General features: G+C 54.5%; 4 protein-coding genes across 4 annotated transcripts; 3 read left to right on the top strand and 1 right to left on the bottom strand.

Moving 5' to 3' along the window:
- Positions 1-605: 605 nt before the first annotated feature.
- Positions 606-2,703, top strand: ASPACDRAFT_111426 (potassium transporter; the record flags this gene model as incomplete). Its single annotated transcript, XM_020195552.1, has 3 exons — positions 606-929; positions 985-1,893; positions 1,966-2,703. The coding sequence occupies 3 exons, from the start codon at positions 606-608 to the stop codon at positions 2,701-2,703; spliced, it is 1,971 nt and encodes a 656-aa protein (XP_020059904.1).
- A 5,712-nt stretch (positions 2,704-8,415) lies between these two features.
- On the top strand, positions 8,416-10,242 carry ASPACDRAFT_75135 (uncharacterized protein). Its single transcript, XM_020204370.1, has one exon. The coding sequence runs from the start codon at positions 8,915-8,917 to the stop codon at positions 9,755-9,757; it is 843 nt and encodes a 280-aa protein (XP_020059903.1). The 5' UTR covers positions 8,416-8,914; the 3' UTR covers positions 9,758-10,242.
- Positions 10,243-11,726: 1,484 nt separating this feature from the next.
- ASPACDRAFT_39181 (universal stress protein) lies at positions 11,727-13,129 on the top strand (the record flags this gene model as incomplete). The annotated part of the gene is made up of 2 exons (XM_020200556.1): positions 11,727-11,983; positions 12,046-13,129. The coding sequence occupies 2 exons, from the start codon at positions 11,727-11,729 to the stop codon at positions 13,127-13,129; spliced, it is 1,341 nt and encodes a 446-aa protein (XP_020059902.1).
- An 854-nt stretch (positions 13,130-13,983) lies between these two features.
- ASPACDRAFT_1862952 (flavin-containing monooxygenase) lies at positions 13,984-15,850 on the bottom strand. The gene has a single exon (XM_020197808.1). It carries the CDS (start codon positions 15,784-15,786, stop codon positions 14,071-14,073), a length of 1,716 nt encoding a protein of 571 aa, XP_020059901.1. The 5' UTR covers positions 15,787-15,850; the 3' UTR covers positions 13,984-14,070.
- Between the last annotated feature and the right edge of the window lie 283 nt (positions 15,851-16,133).

The following is a 16,133-nucleotide window of genomic DNA, read 5'->3' as shown; positions in this document are numbered from 1 at the left end:
AGATTTTTAAAGTTAGCCAACCTATGGACCGTGCGTCAGTGGTTGCGTGCCCAGCTTCAAATCACTATGAGCGATTAATTCCGACCAATTTTTTTGCAAGAGGGGATCCTCATTGAATCTGCATGCTGTTTCCTCCCGGCTTCCTGCGCGTGCAACCTCACACTGGGATGACAAAATCTGCAAGCTCCCTTCCCCCCCCCACCCTTGGAAGATAACCACTTCCCCAGGAATTCGACGGTAGATGTCAAAAGCAGTCAGCTATAAAGTGTGGGACTGGCCCAAGCTTGAATGGGAGCAAGTAAAGCTACCTAGCTTTTTGATACCTTATTCTTTCTCTGTTGTAGCAGGAATCATCACAGTCGATCCGATCATCCAATATCCAGCATGCATTTGTGTGAGGCATTTGTGGGCTCTTGCTAGCCACTCCCTCCCCCCAAATCTACGCAAGGAGACGAGAGCCTTTTTCGTCGACCTATTTAATTCCCCGTGCCTTTTGGGAAGGACAGCTCTTTCACCTCCTTTTGGCTCCGCCATACCTTTTTCCTTTTCCCATCGACGACAAATACCGGGCTTCTTCATCGGCTTATAGAACATTCCCAAACCGCATGCCTCTCACCCACGAGCCATCCGAGTCACCCCTGCGACGCTACCATCACTATATCTATATCAGTTTCTGGGCGCTGGTGTCGTCGCTGGTTCTCTATCTGGCCGGAGGGCTGTCGTACCTGGATGCCTTGCTTCTCGCCTCCGGCGCAGCCACCCAGACGGGGCTGAACTCTATCGACCTCAACCGACTGCATGTGGTCCAGCAGGTCACCCTCTGGGGGGTGTCGATGGTTACCAATGTGATCTTCATCAACTCGCTGCTCGTCGTGATTCGGCTCTATTGGTTCCGCAAGCGGTTCCGCGGCGTCATCCATGAGGCCAAGGTATTATGCCGCACGCAGCGGAACAAATGGAATCAAGGCCTGCTGCTGGAAGGAGGGATCGAGAACCGGCCTCCCCCTCCCTCCTCCTCCTCCTCCTCCTCCTCCTGTTCCTCGAACGATCTCGGCTGAGAGACCCGCCGAGGAGCGACCACTGTTAGAGGTGGTCGATGGCGAGGATCGAACCTCCGACTTGATCGGTTACTCCTCAGGCCGGAGGTATGGCGCTGCGGCGGCGGGATCAACTAGTCCGCACATCACCTTCTGTGACTCGGAGGCCGAGTATGAGATCAAACACCACCGTCGCCGGTCGATGTCAGGGACGCGCTCGCGTCGCTCGCTGTCGGAGTATGACTCGCCCGTGCTCCAACGGTCGTGCCACGATCTCGACGCCCTGCCGGCGCTGATGTGGCAGTCGTCGATCGCCAGCTACGCGGACTGGAACGAGGCGCAGAAGGAGGAGCTGGGCGGGATCGAGTACCGGGCGCTGAAGACGCTGTTCGTCATCCTCGTCTGCTACTTCGTGGTTTTCCACGTGCTGGGGATTGTGCTGTTCCTGCTGTGGGTGCTGCCGAACCGCCAGTACAGCCAGGTGCTCGCGGACGCGGGCATCAGCCGGCCGTGGTGGGCGATCTTCACGGCCGGGTCGGCCTTCAACGACCTGGGGTTCACCCTGACGCCGGACTCGATGGATGCGTTCCAAACCGCGGCGTTCCCCCTCCTCGTGATGACCTTCCTCGTGGTCATCGGCAACACGGGCTTCCCGTGCATGCTCCGCTTGATCATCTGGACGCTCTCGCAGTTCACCACGTACGGGTCCCCGCTGGACGACGAGCTGGAGTACCTGCTGGAGCACCCGCGTCGGTGCTTCACGCTGCTGTTCCCCAGCGCGGAGACTTGGCGACTGTCGGCCGTTCTCCTGTCACTCAACGCGATCGACCTGCTCATCTTCTACACCCTCCAAGAGGTAAGTCCTGCGCAGCAGCCTCCACCTTTACTTGACCACCCCCCTCAACTAACCAACCGCCGTCAAACACAGACCCCGCAAAACCCCACCATCACCCCCGGCCTCCGGCTAGTCAACGGCCTCTTCCAAATCGCCTCGACCCGCACCGCCGGCTTCAGCATCACCCCGCTGACGACCCTACACCCGGCCACGCAAGTCTCCTTTCTGGTGATGATGTACATCTCCGCCTTCCCCAACGCGATTGCCATCCGCAAGACCAACGTCTACGAAGAACGCAGCCTCGGCATTTTTTATAACGACGACTCGCTATCATCTGCCTCGGACGCACAGCCCACCCACCCCTCGGCAGACTCGCTGGCCGCCCACATTCAGCGCCAACTGGGCTTCGACCTCTGGTACGTGATGCTGGGCTTCTTCCTGATCGCCGTGGCCGAGGGTCCGCGGCTGCAGGCGCGCGAGGCAGTCGACCGGGACGCGTTCGCGCTGTTCCCGATCCTGTTCGAGATCGTCTCCGCCTACGGCACCGTGGGCCTGTCGCTGGGCTACCCGGGCGCGGAGACGAGTCTGTGCGGCCAGTTCTCGGGCCCCGCTAAGGCGATCATCATCGCCATGCAGGTGCGCGGGCGGCATCGCGGTTTGCCGCATGCGTTGGACCATGCGATTTTGTTGCCGTGTGAGATTTCGGGGAAGGGGGAGGGGGAGGGGGACGGGGAGGGGGATCTGGAGGCGTCGGAGCCGTGGTGGTGGTGGATGCGCTGGATGCGGAAGAAGGGGGAGGATTGGGGCAGTTTGTTTGGTGGGGGGGATTGAGCTTGCTTTTTCTTGGGGATTCAGGAATTGGTCTGCGTTTGGTTGGGGTTGCTTTGTAGTGTGGATATGAACTGGACTTGAGCATCAATCGCGGACTCTGCTTTGATGCGAAGTGGAGATGGAGGTGCATTACCGTGCTGTGTGTACTGTACATTGGGGAACTGTGATTAACATAAGAGCAGAAAAGAAAAGGCACTCCGTAGAGATGCACCGGCAGTGGTAAGGTACAGTACAATCACATGCTTCCAGCACAACCCCATTGCAACGAATGCCGTACAACAAACGCAACCATCCAATCAGTAGACTAAGCATAGACCTCGGATCGACAGCTGTCAGTCTGCAACAGCGTGCCACGTACCAGGTAGGGCTTCAAGTAAGCTTTCATCCTCCAGTAACACCGTATTTCCTCCATACATCCATCGCACAAGACATGCATAAGCTAAGTGCCCCGTAACTTAGCACACACTTGGGGTTATACACAAAAAAAATCAAACAAAGTACTGTACAGCACCCATTGGATTTGCAATAGCATGCTCGCAGCATTTATAGACAAATTCGACAGCCAGATAGCCAAAAGAGTAAGCCGTAGTGAGTGGAGCAAGGTGTACTATAGAGCAGAATAGTATACTCTAGTTTATTACTACTACCACTCAGAAACAGAGTCAAAATCCAGAAACCCTCAACTCCAACCGGAGATGAATCGGCCTGAAACACCCTGCCCACCCCCTGGCGTGACTCCGACCGGAGCATACCGTACCTTGTGCATTTCCTTCTTTGTCTACGATTACATTGATCCAACTAAATTCGAAAAGGGATACTCAGAAGATTAAAGCATCCACTAGGTAACTACGGAGTACTTCCCTGAACGATACCCTACAGTGACTCATACCTTATGGGCTATAGGCCATCCTCGGAGAAATAAAGTCTGACAAGAATAAAACCGGCAGAATCAAACCCCTCAAACCCCTCAAACCCCCTCAGGGTAAAGTACTACTCTAATATGCGAAGTGTGGTGGTGGGTATATGAAACATCCACATGCCAACGCCAAGACCCTTCCCACGTCCTCCTATCTCATCTCATCCGTGTATCCGTGATAGCCTCATATGGGAATCGGGGCAGGATGCAGATGCAGATGTGTGTGGATAGCGAGGAAGGCTGATGTTCCGGAATCCGGCACGCACGGGTACAACGGGTAGGTAGCCTACTTGCGCCCCCCCCCCCCTCAGTAGGCTAGATATGAAAACGGTAGTAGTGCTAGTTAGGCTAGACGGGGTTTACGGATTCTCGCGGTTCCGTAAACCAGCGCCAGAATTTTAGGGGTTCACTGTTCCCTAGGTACCTAAGGCCGAGCTAGGACCACTCTGGCACGGGTTAGGGCGGGCGGAGGCTCGGAGAGCGAGAAGGCCGAGTTTGTTCCGGGGTTTGACAATGGCCTCCGTTCTTTGGCGGGTGTGCATTAGTTAGTTGTGCTGTGCTTATGCTCTCATGTTTATGCATGTTTTGTGTAGGCTATGCTTCTTGTGCGGGAGGCGGATCTCCCCGGATGCTTTCAGGTCATGCTGGATGTTCAGTTGGATTGTGTGAGCTTTAAGCTACACAGTAGGTCACCCGGTGGTTTACTCTAGTTGCTGGATTTTGGTGGAGGGGTTGATGGTGTTGATGAAGAGGGGATCGTGTGACTGACGTCTAGACTCGCTTGTTGTTGGTCCTATCCCCTACTCTATAGTGTACACCCCCACTATTCACCACATGCAATGAAGAATAGCGATGAAGTCACCGACTGCTAAAGTACCCTAATTCACTGTACTCCTTACTGTAGCTCCGGATCTCGGATCATGATCGCCCACCCCCTGTACGGTAATCACCCGTATCCCGAAGATGAGGTCAAGCAGCCCGGGGAGGGGGGGGGGGGGGAAGGCCCAAGGGCCAGGTTGTTGACGTCAAGAACTGACCTTCTGACTGACTTGCAGCTTACACAGCAGCAACAGTCCCCCGTCATATGTTTATTTGTGTACAGCCACCAATCCCCAAAGTATTTACCTTGCAAGAATGGGATCTTCAGGATGATCGCGGTTCATGAGGTAGGACAACAATCTCGGGAGAGGTGAGGTATGATGATGTTAGTGGTGTCGTCTATCGTCTATTAACATTGCCCGTACGTCAAAGTCTACAGTTGAGTGCTGCTGCCTGTCTTACCGTTGACGATCGCGAAATCGTCGACGTATTGCATTGCATTCGCTGGGAGGCGAATCTGCTCCTGCTGATGTGGAGGGTTGTTATTGGGATGTTTATTTTGCCTTCGCTTCGCGTGGTGATAAGCCTGCCTGTAGAAATGTAAGGTGTCAGTTGCTGAATCCGTCCAGGCCCAAAACTGTGATGATGGATTGACGTTTGCAGCTTGGAACCAGCTACTCAGTATTTCCCGACGGTCGGTGCTGTGTGGTATCAAATCAGAGATTTAAGGTTTGGGGGGGATCCCGATCGTCGGTTTTTGTCAGCTTCTAGGTGTTGAAGTGGTTTTGGGGACGTTCTGGTCTAGAACGATTTGTTGTCGATTTGGGTGGTTGATAAGTTACTGAGTAGCTTGAATTTAGGTTGTTGTTCGTTTTCTTGCGATTATGCAAGCACCCACTCCCCCTCCCCCCCGCCATGTCATTTCCCCACTGGAGAATGGAGTTGCTGCCCGCTCCAGACTCTTTTTCTTTGCTCTGTGTATGGTCTGAAGAGTCCATTCTGCCGCAGTGGGCTGCGATGATCATGGATGATCAATGATCATTCGAATGTGTGGACGTGTGGACTCCAGCAGTATGATGGCGATGGCGAATGTTGATGACGAGGAATGAGGGCGGCGCGGCGGAGACTGTTTACAGTCTCCCTCGTCATTGACCTCATCATTGGCATCATTGTTGTTCCAGATGCCCTGATCGAGGCTGCTTTCGCCAGCAAGATAGCCTTTCTGTGGTGGACGCAAATGGAGATCTGTTATCTCCGACACGCCGACATGAGTAGCATCTCTGTCACATGACCGATGAGCATAGAAGTCCAGTTCCCAAGTTAGGATTAGTCCCGGAAATCCGTCCGCCTATCTTTCTCCGCACTTGCTCCGCTTCCTTTTCGAGGGGCTGTGCTGTGCCAGCTAGGGGGAGTTTCAGATAGACGATAGATCATCAGATCATCGACTATTGAATCAGTTCATAACCACAGCAACACATGGCCTTTCGAGTCATCATCCTCGCCAATCTCACCATTCTCACCATTCTCACGAGAGAGCCTCATCATTCCCGCTCAGGTCGCGCATTCGGCGATTTCCGTTGTCAGACTCAGGTCACAGCCACAATAGACGCGAGACAACCACTTAGCGCGGGCTACATGCTATTCAGGCCCGCCTTTAACTTACTACTAACCGACCAGCTAGGTAACTTTGACCCTGCACAGCCATGTAAGCAATTGATCAGGGGGATTTTCGCTGCCTACACGGAGGGGTTTGGTTTTTGAGTCGTTGCGAAGCGGACGACACGTTTCGTTGAAGGAGAGATACTCCGTACAGTAGTGGCTCCCAAGGGACGATCAATCCCTACCTGGAGTCACGTCGTACGTACTCTAGTTCCAGCCCCAGCCCCAGCCCCAGCCCCAGCTCTATCTATCCTTCACCCAAGGTACGTACTAGTCAACACTATTCCTCCTAGGCAAGAAAAGTCTACTCGGCATTCGCAAAGCCCAAATGTCTCGCCTCAAAAACGCGCGATGGCGTGGCGTGCCTATACTTCGCTCACGGGCGATCTGACCTGCCAAGCATAGCATGGGCTGTTGCTTGCGGAGAGGCAGACTGACATGAAGTCAGGAATGGGGAGGAGCCGCAATAAAGCCAAGAAGGGGATGATGGATGGCGCCTGAGCGATGATGGCCCTCGGGTCTTTGCCTTTCGCTTTTTGCCTTTCAACATAGATTAAGGCGTGACTGACGGCCTTTTGACATGTGGCAGCCGGTGAAGAATTCCATTGGGCGCATTTTCTACTTACAGACCTTTGTGACGAATGATAAGGATGTGGGAAATGACCTACGTGGACGGATTGTAGATGCGTATGAGTAATAGGCAGTAGACAAGAAAAGAAGATGTATTTTGATTGCCTTATCTCCACATAGTTGATAAATTATGTGCAAACACGAGTGACTAGATAGTGGGTATACGAGCAAGTCTAGTATGTGATTAGGGCAGGGGCCAAAATAAGGCAGACAGAAACGGAATTACGGCAGGAGATGGATTCCGATGGGGGGTGGGACCCGTCGTATTCGCATATGAATTGCATTGGTTGTTGTGTTGTGTTGTGCTGTGCTGTGCTGTGCTGCTGCTGCTCTGTTGTTTGAACTCCGCAGTTGGCAGCATCTTGCAACTCACGATTCTTTAAACCCGACCGAGCGAGACTTACTGGGCTTGCTTACCTATCCGTTTTCGGTCATGACTCCTTCTCGCAACCATGTCCCAAAGGGTGCTGTACAGTTACAGGGGTGCATGGACGGAGTTGGATAGCAGTTCGGCTTTTGTTTATCAGGGATTACTCATCGTGAGAACCCTGGGAGGCTGACAAAACGGGATTGGGGATCGAAGAGGCTTTTCGGATAGGCTACTCCGTACCGCACCTCAGATTCTTTTCTGCGCCCGGCAGAAGAAGAAAAATTTTTGAGTCGGGTGGGGAACTTATTTGCGACGGGTCACGGATCCCGTCCGCAAAAGCCCAACTAGGAGTCAACTACTATCGTGAGGCTGGTTACTCGTATGTTAGGGGACCAAAAAAATAATGTGTTAGGTAGGAGCTTAGGAATCAATTCAATTATCAATCAAAAGGGTCAGAGAGTCAATTAGCAGTGAGGGGGGTGGTGTACCTCAAACCTTGTATACTCTCTCCTTGTACAGAGTATAAGAGCATTAATAAAAGGATTCAAGCCCAGCTGGGTGCCCTGGACTGATCATCAACCGTGGAAATATTAAGATTGGACACTTGGCGCGCGAAGATGCCAAAAGAGTGAAGATGATGAATAATGATGGTGTTTGCAGTCAGGATTTCTAATGCAGACAATCGTTGAGTAATCGTAATCTTGCTAGGGCAGGTGTGCTGGGCACCTGCTGGAATTTTCTAGCTTGGGAGCCTTTTTTTATTTTCTCTCTTTCACTTGCTCAGCCGGAGACCACGGCGCGGAAAGATTGGTCATCGGAAACCCGATCAGGGTTTTTTTGGTGCTGCTGCTGAGCTGGGATCGCCCAGAACGGGAATAAGCAGGCGGCGCCCAGGCGTGACTCACTGGCTTGCTGCAACTATTGGTCTCGTTGATGGGCGGTGAGAATGGCACTTGCCCTCTTGGGCAGGGATTTTGGGTGCAGGACAGAATTTCGATGGTGGATCCGGCTTTCCTTGACGGAGTTTCCGATCCACGGATGGTCTGTCGCCGAACGTCCGATCGCGCCTTTCGGACTTTAGATGGAGTACGAGCAGAGTAATGAAGTAAAAAAAAAAAGAGACAAAAAAAAAAAAAAAAAAAAAGGAAGTAAGAAACGGGGATTGGAAATAGCGGATGACAAGCACCGAAAAGAAAAAAAAAGAATCAGCCTAGAAAGTGGATATATCATAAACAATCCCTATCTCCCTGGTACATCTCGAAATGTTCTTTTTCTTCTCTTCTTTTTCAATCACAACACATAGCTAATAATCCTCGCCTGTCCGCTTGTCCACCTCAGACCGCAACCATCACGACATACACATACATCCCGCACCACCAACACATCCATCCACCATCTTTCCCCGCCGGCCACTACTGTGTGACTATTGAAAGTGCATGATTGTCAGTGGAGACATCGGGACGCCAGGAACCCCTACCAGCTCGACAACACCCAGATATCAGTGTTTTTCACCGTTGTGTCTGCGTCTGCACACTGCATCAGTCGCAAACGCACTAGACTGAAAGATAAGGCGCTGCTGCGATCCATTATTGATCCGCCTGCAGCGATACCAGCGATACCAGCGACCCTTGACTCACCGCCCCACCATCCGCCATAAGGTTGATTGGTCGATAGGTCGACTGCCGGAAGGAGGAAAGGCAGCCTGAGTCACCGCGCCGCGCAAAGCGAACGAGTCACCTCTAAGCCTCTAAGTTCGGCGATCCTTACTAGCATCCTTAGCAAAGCACATCAACACGGCCCTCCCGGAGATTTGCGCCATGGCAACTCCTGCTTCCCCCACAATTTCTACTTCTACTCCCTCCTCCCACCCTCCCTCTTCCTCTTCTCTTCCCTCCTCCACTCCGTCTCTCAGCTCCTACTTCACCTCTCTGGCTCGCCGTCGCCAACAAAAGAAAATGAGCATCACTCAAACCTACTACCTTGCCCACACCGCCCGCAAGAAGCTTACCCGTGAAGCTTCCCGGGCGGACCATGATCTCCGCCTTCTGGTTGGCCACGCCAACCTCCTCGACTCGCTCATGCTGGAGCTGGCTGATGCCGAACGTGAACAAGAACATTGGTTCAACCAGACCGTCAGCGGTGTGACCAAGACCTCCCACCACTCCGAGCCTCGACACATCCAATGGGCGGAGACTGTCGTTGAGGACCCGGAGGAAGACTGGGATCCCGAGGACCTTTCTGACGCCGACTCCGACGTCAGCGAGGATGACTCCGACTACGACGAAGACCAGTATGAGCCCACTACCTACAGTCCGGTGCGACGACGGGCTCCCTCCCCGGTGGCCATCATCACCGAGAAAGAAATCGAGGAGGATTACGACTCCGATTCTGATTCCGACTTTGAGTACGACGATGAGGAGGATCTGGAAGAATTGACCCTGACCCGCTCGCCGTCTCGGCAAACCCCGCCCGAACTGCTGTCCGACTCCGATGGAGAGTCGGAAGACGACACCATGCCCCCTTCACCTCCTCAACCAACCCTGGAAACATTCAACGAGAAGGAGCCGCAAACCGCCGAAATCCCTCTCTCTCCAACCGATCTGGAGAATGGCTACTACGTTCCCGGCCAAGCGCCAAGTGCGATGCTTGAAGCTTATTGAGATCGTACCTTGCAGCAGCGGCTGATCCTCCATTCTCTGTACCATTATCATACGTGATACCCTCGTCGTGGATTGTTTCTGGAAGAACCTTTTTTTTACTCTATTTTATCTTGGGGCAAGTTGTCACCACCATAGCGGGTCCGGCGTTTTTCTGAAACCAAAAATTACTTCTCTCCTATCATCATGATTCAGCATTGTTTTGGGATGGCATATTGGCATTGGGGGTGGAGTCCCCCCTTTTTTGTTTTTCATGCCCGAGCGCTTGGGCATTGATTTCTCTCTTCTCATACCCGCCCACACATATTCGGGTCCCATCTCTGTCTTCTTCCTGGTCCCACCGTTGGGCCGCATATATTGGCGGCCCCATTTTTCTTGTTTATGTATTCCACGACATGGCCTATAACGGTGGCCTCTCAGGCATATGAGACGAGATGATGAATTTGCATATATAGAACATAATCATACCAACCTTATACATGAACCCCTTCAATCCAAAGATTCGTACTTATCCTTGACCGGTAATCATTGCTTTGATGTGTCAAGCATTGGCAAAGCGATAACGAAGTGATCAGTAAACCGACTTAGAACTCACTAAACCGCTAGTCGCAGGTGCAGAAGAAGACTTGACTCCGCTTCTTAGCCCCATCCGGGAGGCTAGTTGGGCAGCTGGCTGCTGGCTAGACCGGGATGGCAGTGCCGATCGCGGCCCTCGCCAATCCAGGCCGAGTTCACCGCCCCGTGACGGATCACATGGCTGACGGGCGATCGATCCGCACGGAGGATCACCGCCGATCTCTCTGCTTCTTTTTTCCTGACTGACTGTTGAACTGACTCGATTCCGTCTTCCGCCTGTCCCTGTCACCCTCCTGATCTGGGTTCCTGGAATCCGGAATCTGATTGATCTCCTTCCTTGCTTTACTAGAAAAATGATGGATGGATCAAGTCAAAGCCGAGTAATCCTTCACCGTCTTTAGATCCTGTTTTGTTGCCATTGGCACTATTAGAGTTGGTTGAACTGGAGGTTCTTTTACCCCATCTAGGCCCTCATTCGAGTTGTTCTGTTGTAAGAAAAAAAAGTGCTAAAACACACTGAGTCTGGATTCCGGCCGCAATGGTGCACCGTGGTCTCCGCTGGCACTATCTGTTCCAGACCGGCCGGCCAAGCTGAGGGTAACAACTTGTTGCGCTTACATGGATCGGAAAGATATACTTGGTTTGACTTGAATTTGGACTAGCTATGCCCCTCCTACTTCTCCAATTCGGCTCTTTTGCTCCTTTAGTCATAGAGAGCGAGAGAAGATGGCCATTGTGGTTATATCAAGGGATCACGGGATTGCAATGGTGGTCTGTCACTGGGCGTTGACCGGGGAATTGCTAAATGTGAAGTTGAAGTCTCCGCGTGGCAGGAGTTTTGTTCCGCATGTGGTCACTCACTCACTACTGACTGGGCAGGGAATGACAGCAGGGAAACGTGACCCGCCGGCCATGTTCCTCCTGACCGCCTTCCATCTGCCCCGCCCTGGATATGGCATGCCGGCCGCCTCCTCAGCTCCTATTCCACTCTCACCTTTCGTCCCTTTCCCCCTCCAGCTGCTTCCGGCTTGCTGCCTGTCACTCTACTTCAATTCAATCCGGCGCTTTTCTGCAGAGTCACTCACTGTAGCTTCAAGCTAGCCCTGAGACCCGCTTTGGTTCATCTCATTCTCTCATCCTCGAGCGTGCCGGTCTCAGACACTTGCTCGGGAGTTTCCCCTTCGTCACGACCTCTCTTACCAAACCATGGTCGGCGTCTCCCGCATCGTACCACTCGCCGAACTTGCTGAGCTTCACGGTGGCTGAGCCACCGACTAGTTATTGACTTTGAATCAAATTGTTCCTTTCCTTTCTATTTACTCGAAATTCCGACCACTACAAGGCGCTGAGTCGTCTGCCACCTTCCTTCGCTGTCCCTCCCACTAGAGCCGTCAGCATGCCCTCCCCGTCGTCGCAATCCCTCGAGGGCGGCGCCACCCAAGGCGCTGGTACAAGCAAGCCTCGATCTTCACACAGAGCTGAGAGTTCCCAGAGAAAGTCAATTCAGTTCAACGTTGGCGGCACGGAGCCGCTGCCGCATCGTCGATCCGTCAGCGCTGCAGGTCACCGACCGCGCCCGCAGCTCGACGTCACCTCCACAGAACGGGAAATCAAGCCTTCGCCCAGTCGTGGGCCGTCCCCTCCACCGCCTCAGTAAGACCATTCTTTATTGTCCGTGTCTACATTATCTTTGTTGGCTAATGTAATAATCTCAGGACCTACGAGCGAGGTGTGTCGTTTGACACCTTCGATAACCCGGATGCGGCCGACTTCTCCTTAACCCTCAACTACAAACACAAAGGCTATCAGTCCACCCGTCGCAGTCGAACCTTCTTATGTGGGACCGACCAGAACGATTACTCCGACTTTGCGCTGGAATGGCTCATCGACGAGCTCGTCGACGACGGTGATGAAATCGTCTGCCTCCGTGCGGTCGAGAAGGACTCGAGCATCGCCAGCGACGCCGCCGTGGAAGCGGGGAAATACCGGAAGGAGGCGGAGAAGCTGTTTGAGCAGGTGATCCAGAAGAACAGCCAGAACGAGAAGGCCATCAGCCTGGTGTTGGAGCTGGCGGTGGGCAAGGTCCAGGAGATCATCCAACGCATGATCCGGATCTACGAGCCGGCTGTCCTCATCGTGGGCACCCGGGGTCGCAATCTGGGGGGTGTGCAGGGGTTGCTGCCCGGCTCGGTCTCCAAGTACTGCCTGCAGCAGTCGCCGATTCCTGTGATCGTGGTGCGGCCGTCGACGAAGCGCGAGAAAAAGAAGAAGAAGCGTCTGGCCGACCCCACCCGCCGCGGGTACAACAACATTCTGGAGATGAGCGAGCGGCGCGGGAGCCATATCTTCGACCGCAGCACCAGTCGCGACAGCAGTGTGTCGAAGCTGCCCGGCGAGGAGGCGGCGGTGGCGGCCGCGCTGGGGCTGCCTCACTCGTACACGAACTCGCGCAGCTCGCTGTCGACCTCGGAGCGGAGCAGTGTCAGTCACGATGAGTCGCTGTCGTTGAACGGGCTGGTGGAGGCTGCGACCCCGAGCCCTAGTTCGGGAAGTCTGGAAAACTCGGTGGACGGAAGTGGATCGGACGACGAACCGACGGTGGTTCACGTGGAAGACGAGGCCGGCGGGACGCCTTCTCCGGCCCTCGAATTGACCGAGTCCAGCGATAGCTCGGCGCCTGCTGATACCAAGGAGGATGAGGAGGAGGTTGATGAACCGGAGGTTGTCCCGGGATTGCCTGACTTCAATGTGGTTCCTCGGATTGTTTATGAGGATCCGACCGGCTCGAAGCGCAGTTAGACATGCGGTCAGCGTGACTGCACATTGATGACCGTGCAACCACCCGTCTTGAATTTTTACTTCGACATCAACATATGTCTACACGAAACAGTGACACAAGACCGTGGATCCATTTTACATCCATTCCACAAACAAGAATCTCAAGACTACACGTCGACGAGCACAAGACACTCAGATGAGAGATTTACACCGATGTTTTTCTCATTCTCTGCTCTATACACTGCCGTGCATTACAGCATTTACAGCTAACTCCAAGCGCCGATCTGATGCATCGATAGATAGCATGTACTGCAATGGTTAAGAGAGCCTCAGGCCTCAGTGGGTAGCCTTAATGGGGCAGAGATGATATTCATGATACTGTATCTAGATATTCTAGAATCATTAATTCAATCACAACTCTTTAAGTCAAGTTCTGTAGTAGTGCTGATGAGATCAAGTCTCGATGCTGCTATCTTGTTCGGAAGTCCTAAGCAGAACCACAATGCCCAGTAATGTCATTTTACTCTGCTCCGCCAGTGCTTGAGGAAAGAACCCTACTCAGTGCATCGAGGGACACTCCCAAGGCAAATATCCACTCATTGCTCACTCCTTGCTATCACTGCATGAAACATACCTCAAATCTCCGGTACACAACCGGAAGACCTCCTTGAGAAAAAAAAATAACCTCTGCCAGCAAAAAAGAGTTTAGTCTGCTCTGGAGATTGAGGATATCTACTTAGGGTTTCTGGGTGGTTATAGACTGTCAATGCAGACGGCAGGGGAGGGTAGGATAGCTGAAGTCTGCCTTATCTCCCACTTGGATACAGGTAGAATTTCGGTAGGCATTGGCCTTTGAAGTGGTTTGAAACGTTCATGTCGATAAACTTGCGAACACGTTCTGAGCTGTAAGCGAGGCTCTATCCCGATTCTATGCCCGATCGCGACCACCACCACCACCACCACTAAAGATGCGACCGCAACGGCTCCCCCGTCCCCAAGGGCTCCTCAAACCCCAGGAACCCCCTCGCCTTGATCTCCGCCAACTTGGCCCGAAACGGGCCCAGCCCGCCGAAATACAACCGACTGGCCGGGCGCTTCCCGGGGACATTAGCCCCGAACATCCACGAGGGCGCTTGGGCAAAAAGGGTCTTGCGCGCGGTGATATCGCAATGGTCCGTCCACCAGCTCTCCGCCTCATGCGTGGCCTCAATCTCGCACTGTCTCCCGCTCTGCCTCGAGATCTCCTCCGCACGGCGGATCAGATCCCGTAGGAAATCCACATTCGTCTCCGTGAGCGGCGGCACGTTCGAGAACGCGGCCATGGGCCCGGACACGATCAGCAGGTTGGGGAACCCAGACACCGCGCAGCCGAGATAGCACTCCGACGCGGTGCGCCGCCACCGCTCCGTCAGGGTTTCCGCGGGGTTGCGGCCGCGGATCTCCACGCGCGCGTAGCTGCCATCCAGGGCATCGAACCCCGTCGCCACGACGATGGTGTCCAGCTCGTAGAGCGTCCCGTCCGCCGTGCGGATGCCCTGCGCCTCCACTTTTGTGATGGGATGCGTCATCACATCCACGGCGTGCACGTGGTCGCGGTTGAACTTCTCGTAATACCCCGCGTCGCTGAGCGGGCGCCGCGCGAAGGGCTCGCGGGGCATCAGCACCGCGGCCTTCTGCGGGTCGTGTACCACCCCCCGAATCTTGCGGCGCAGGAACCGACACACCTCCTCGTTGGCGACCGGGTCGGTGGTGAGGTCGCTGAACCCGCCGAACAGGAACTGCAGCCCGTTGCCCTCGCGCCACAGGGTCTCGAGGATCCGCTCGCGGTCGGCGGGGCTCACGGCCATGAATTTCCGGGAGGACTCGGGGAAGCCCATCCCCAGGTGCGAGGCGCGCACGTCGGCCCACAGCGCGGGATACGCGGCGTTGATGGCGGCGCGGTCCGCCGCGGTGAGCGGCCGGTCGTTGGCCGGCACGCTGTACTGCGGGCGGCGGATGAAGACGTGCAGCGAGGCCACGCTGTCGGCGATGGCGGTTACCACTTGCACCCCGGACGAGCCGACCCCGATCACGCCTGCGCGCTTCCCCGCCAGCGCGGTGGTGGGGTCCCAGGCCGCTGTGTGCACTACCTGCCCCCGGAAGGTTCCTTCCTTGAGGCCGGGGATGTCCGGGAGGACGGGCTCGGTCAGCAGCCCCAGTGCGGTCACTAGATACCGGACCGTGTATGTGTAGTGCACCACCTCCTTCTCCTCCTCCTCCTTGCCCTCTTGCTTCTTACCGATGTCTCGACACCTCACCCTCCACCTCTTGGTGGCATCATCCCACTCCGCCCCCTCCATCACCGTCTCGAACCGCATGTGCCGCCGCAGATCGTACCGCGCCACGACATGCCGCAGGTACGCCAGCACCTCCGGCTGCGTCGAGTACCGGTTCGCGGCCGGGTAGGCGCGCAGCAGCGCCTCGTCGAAGCTGTACCGGTACAAATAGCTCCAGGTGTCGCTCAGCGCCCCCGGGTACCGGTTCCAGTACCAGGTGCCGCCGACGTCGCGCGCCTTGTCGATCGCCTGCACGCGCAGCCCGTCTTGGAGGAGAGTGTGCAGGGCGTAGATGCCGGCGAAGCCTGTGCCGACGACGAGGGCGTCGAGGTTGGTGTTTTGGGGGTCTGGGTTTTGGGGCATGGTGATCGGAGGGTTTCCCAAGTTGTCTGGGTAGGCTGTGGTCGGGGGGGATACTCAGTGCAGCTGCTTGGTCATGTACAGTATGTACACTACAGTATGTAGGCAGGTAAGCTCGGCTGGATGCTTATAGCTTCTATCTTATATCTTATATACCTACCCTCCTCACCCCTGCCCTTTCAATTAGTCACGTTCGGAGAAGGAAGAACAAGCAAAATGCAAAAAGCAAATATGAAGCAACCCTCCCCCTCTTTTCTTATGCGGCGATCTTGAAAGAGTGTTTGAATTCTGACTGGCCACGGGGTTCACATCATCCCTGTTCTTCGCTGTCTGTCACATTCGGCTAAATT

Source organism: Aspergillus aculeatus (genome assembly GCF_001890905.1).
Source record: "Aspergillus aculeatus ATCC 16872 unplaced genomic scaffold ASPACscaffold_2, whole genome shotgun sequence".
Taxonomy (NCBI): domain Eukaryota; kingdom Fungi; phylum Ascomycota; class Eurotiomycetes; order Eurotiales; family Aspergillaceae; genus Aspergillus; species Aspergillus aculeatus.
Note: the sequence above shows the minus strand (reverse complement) of the source record. Positions and strands in the feature narration are given on the sequence as shown.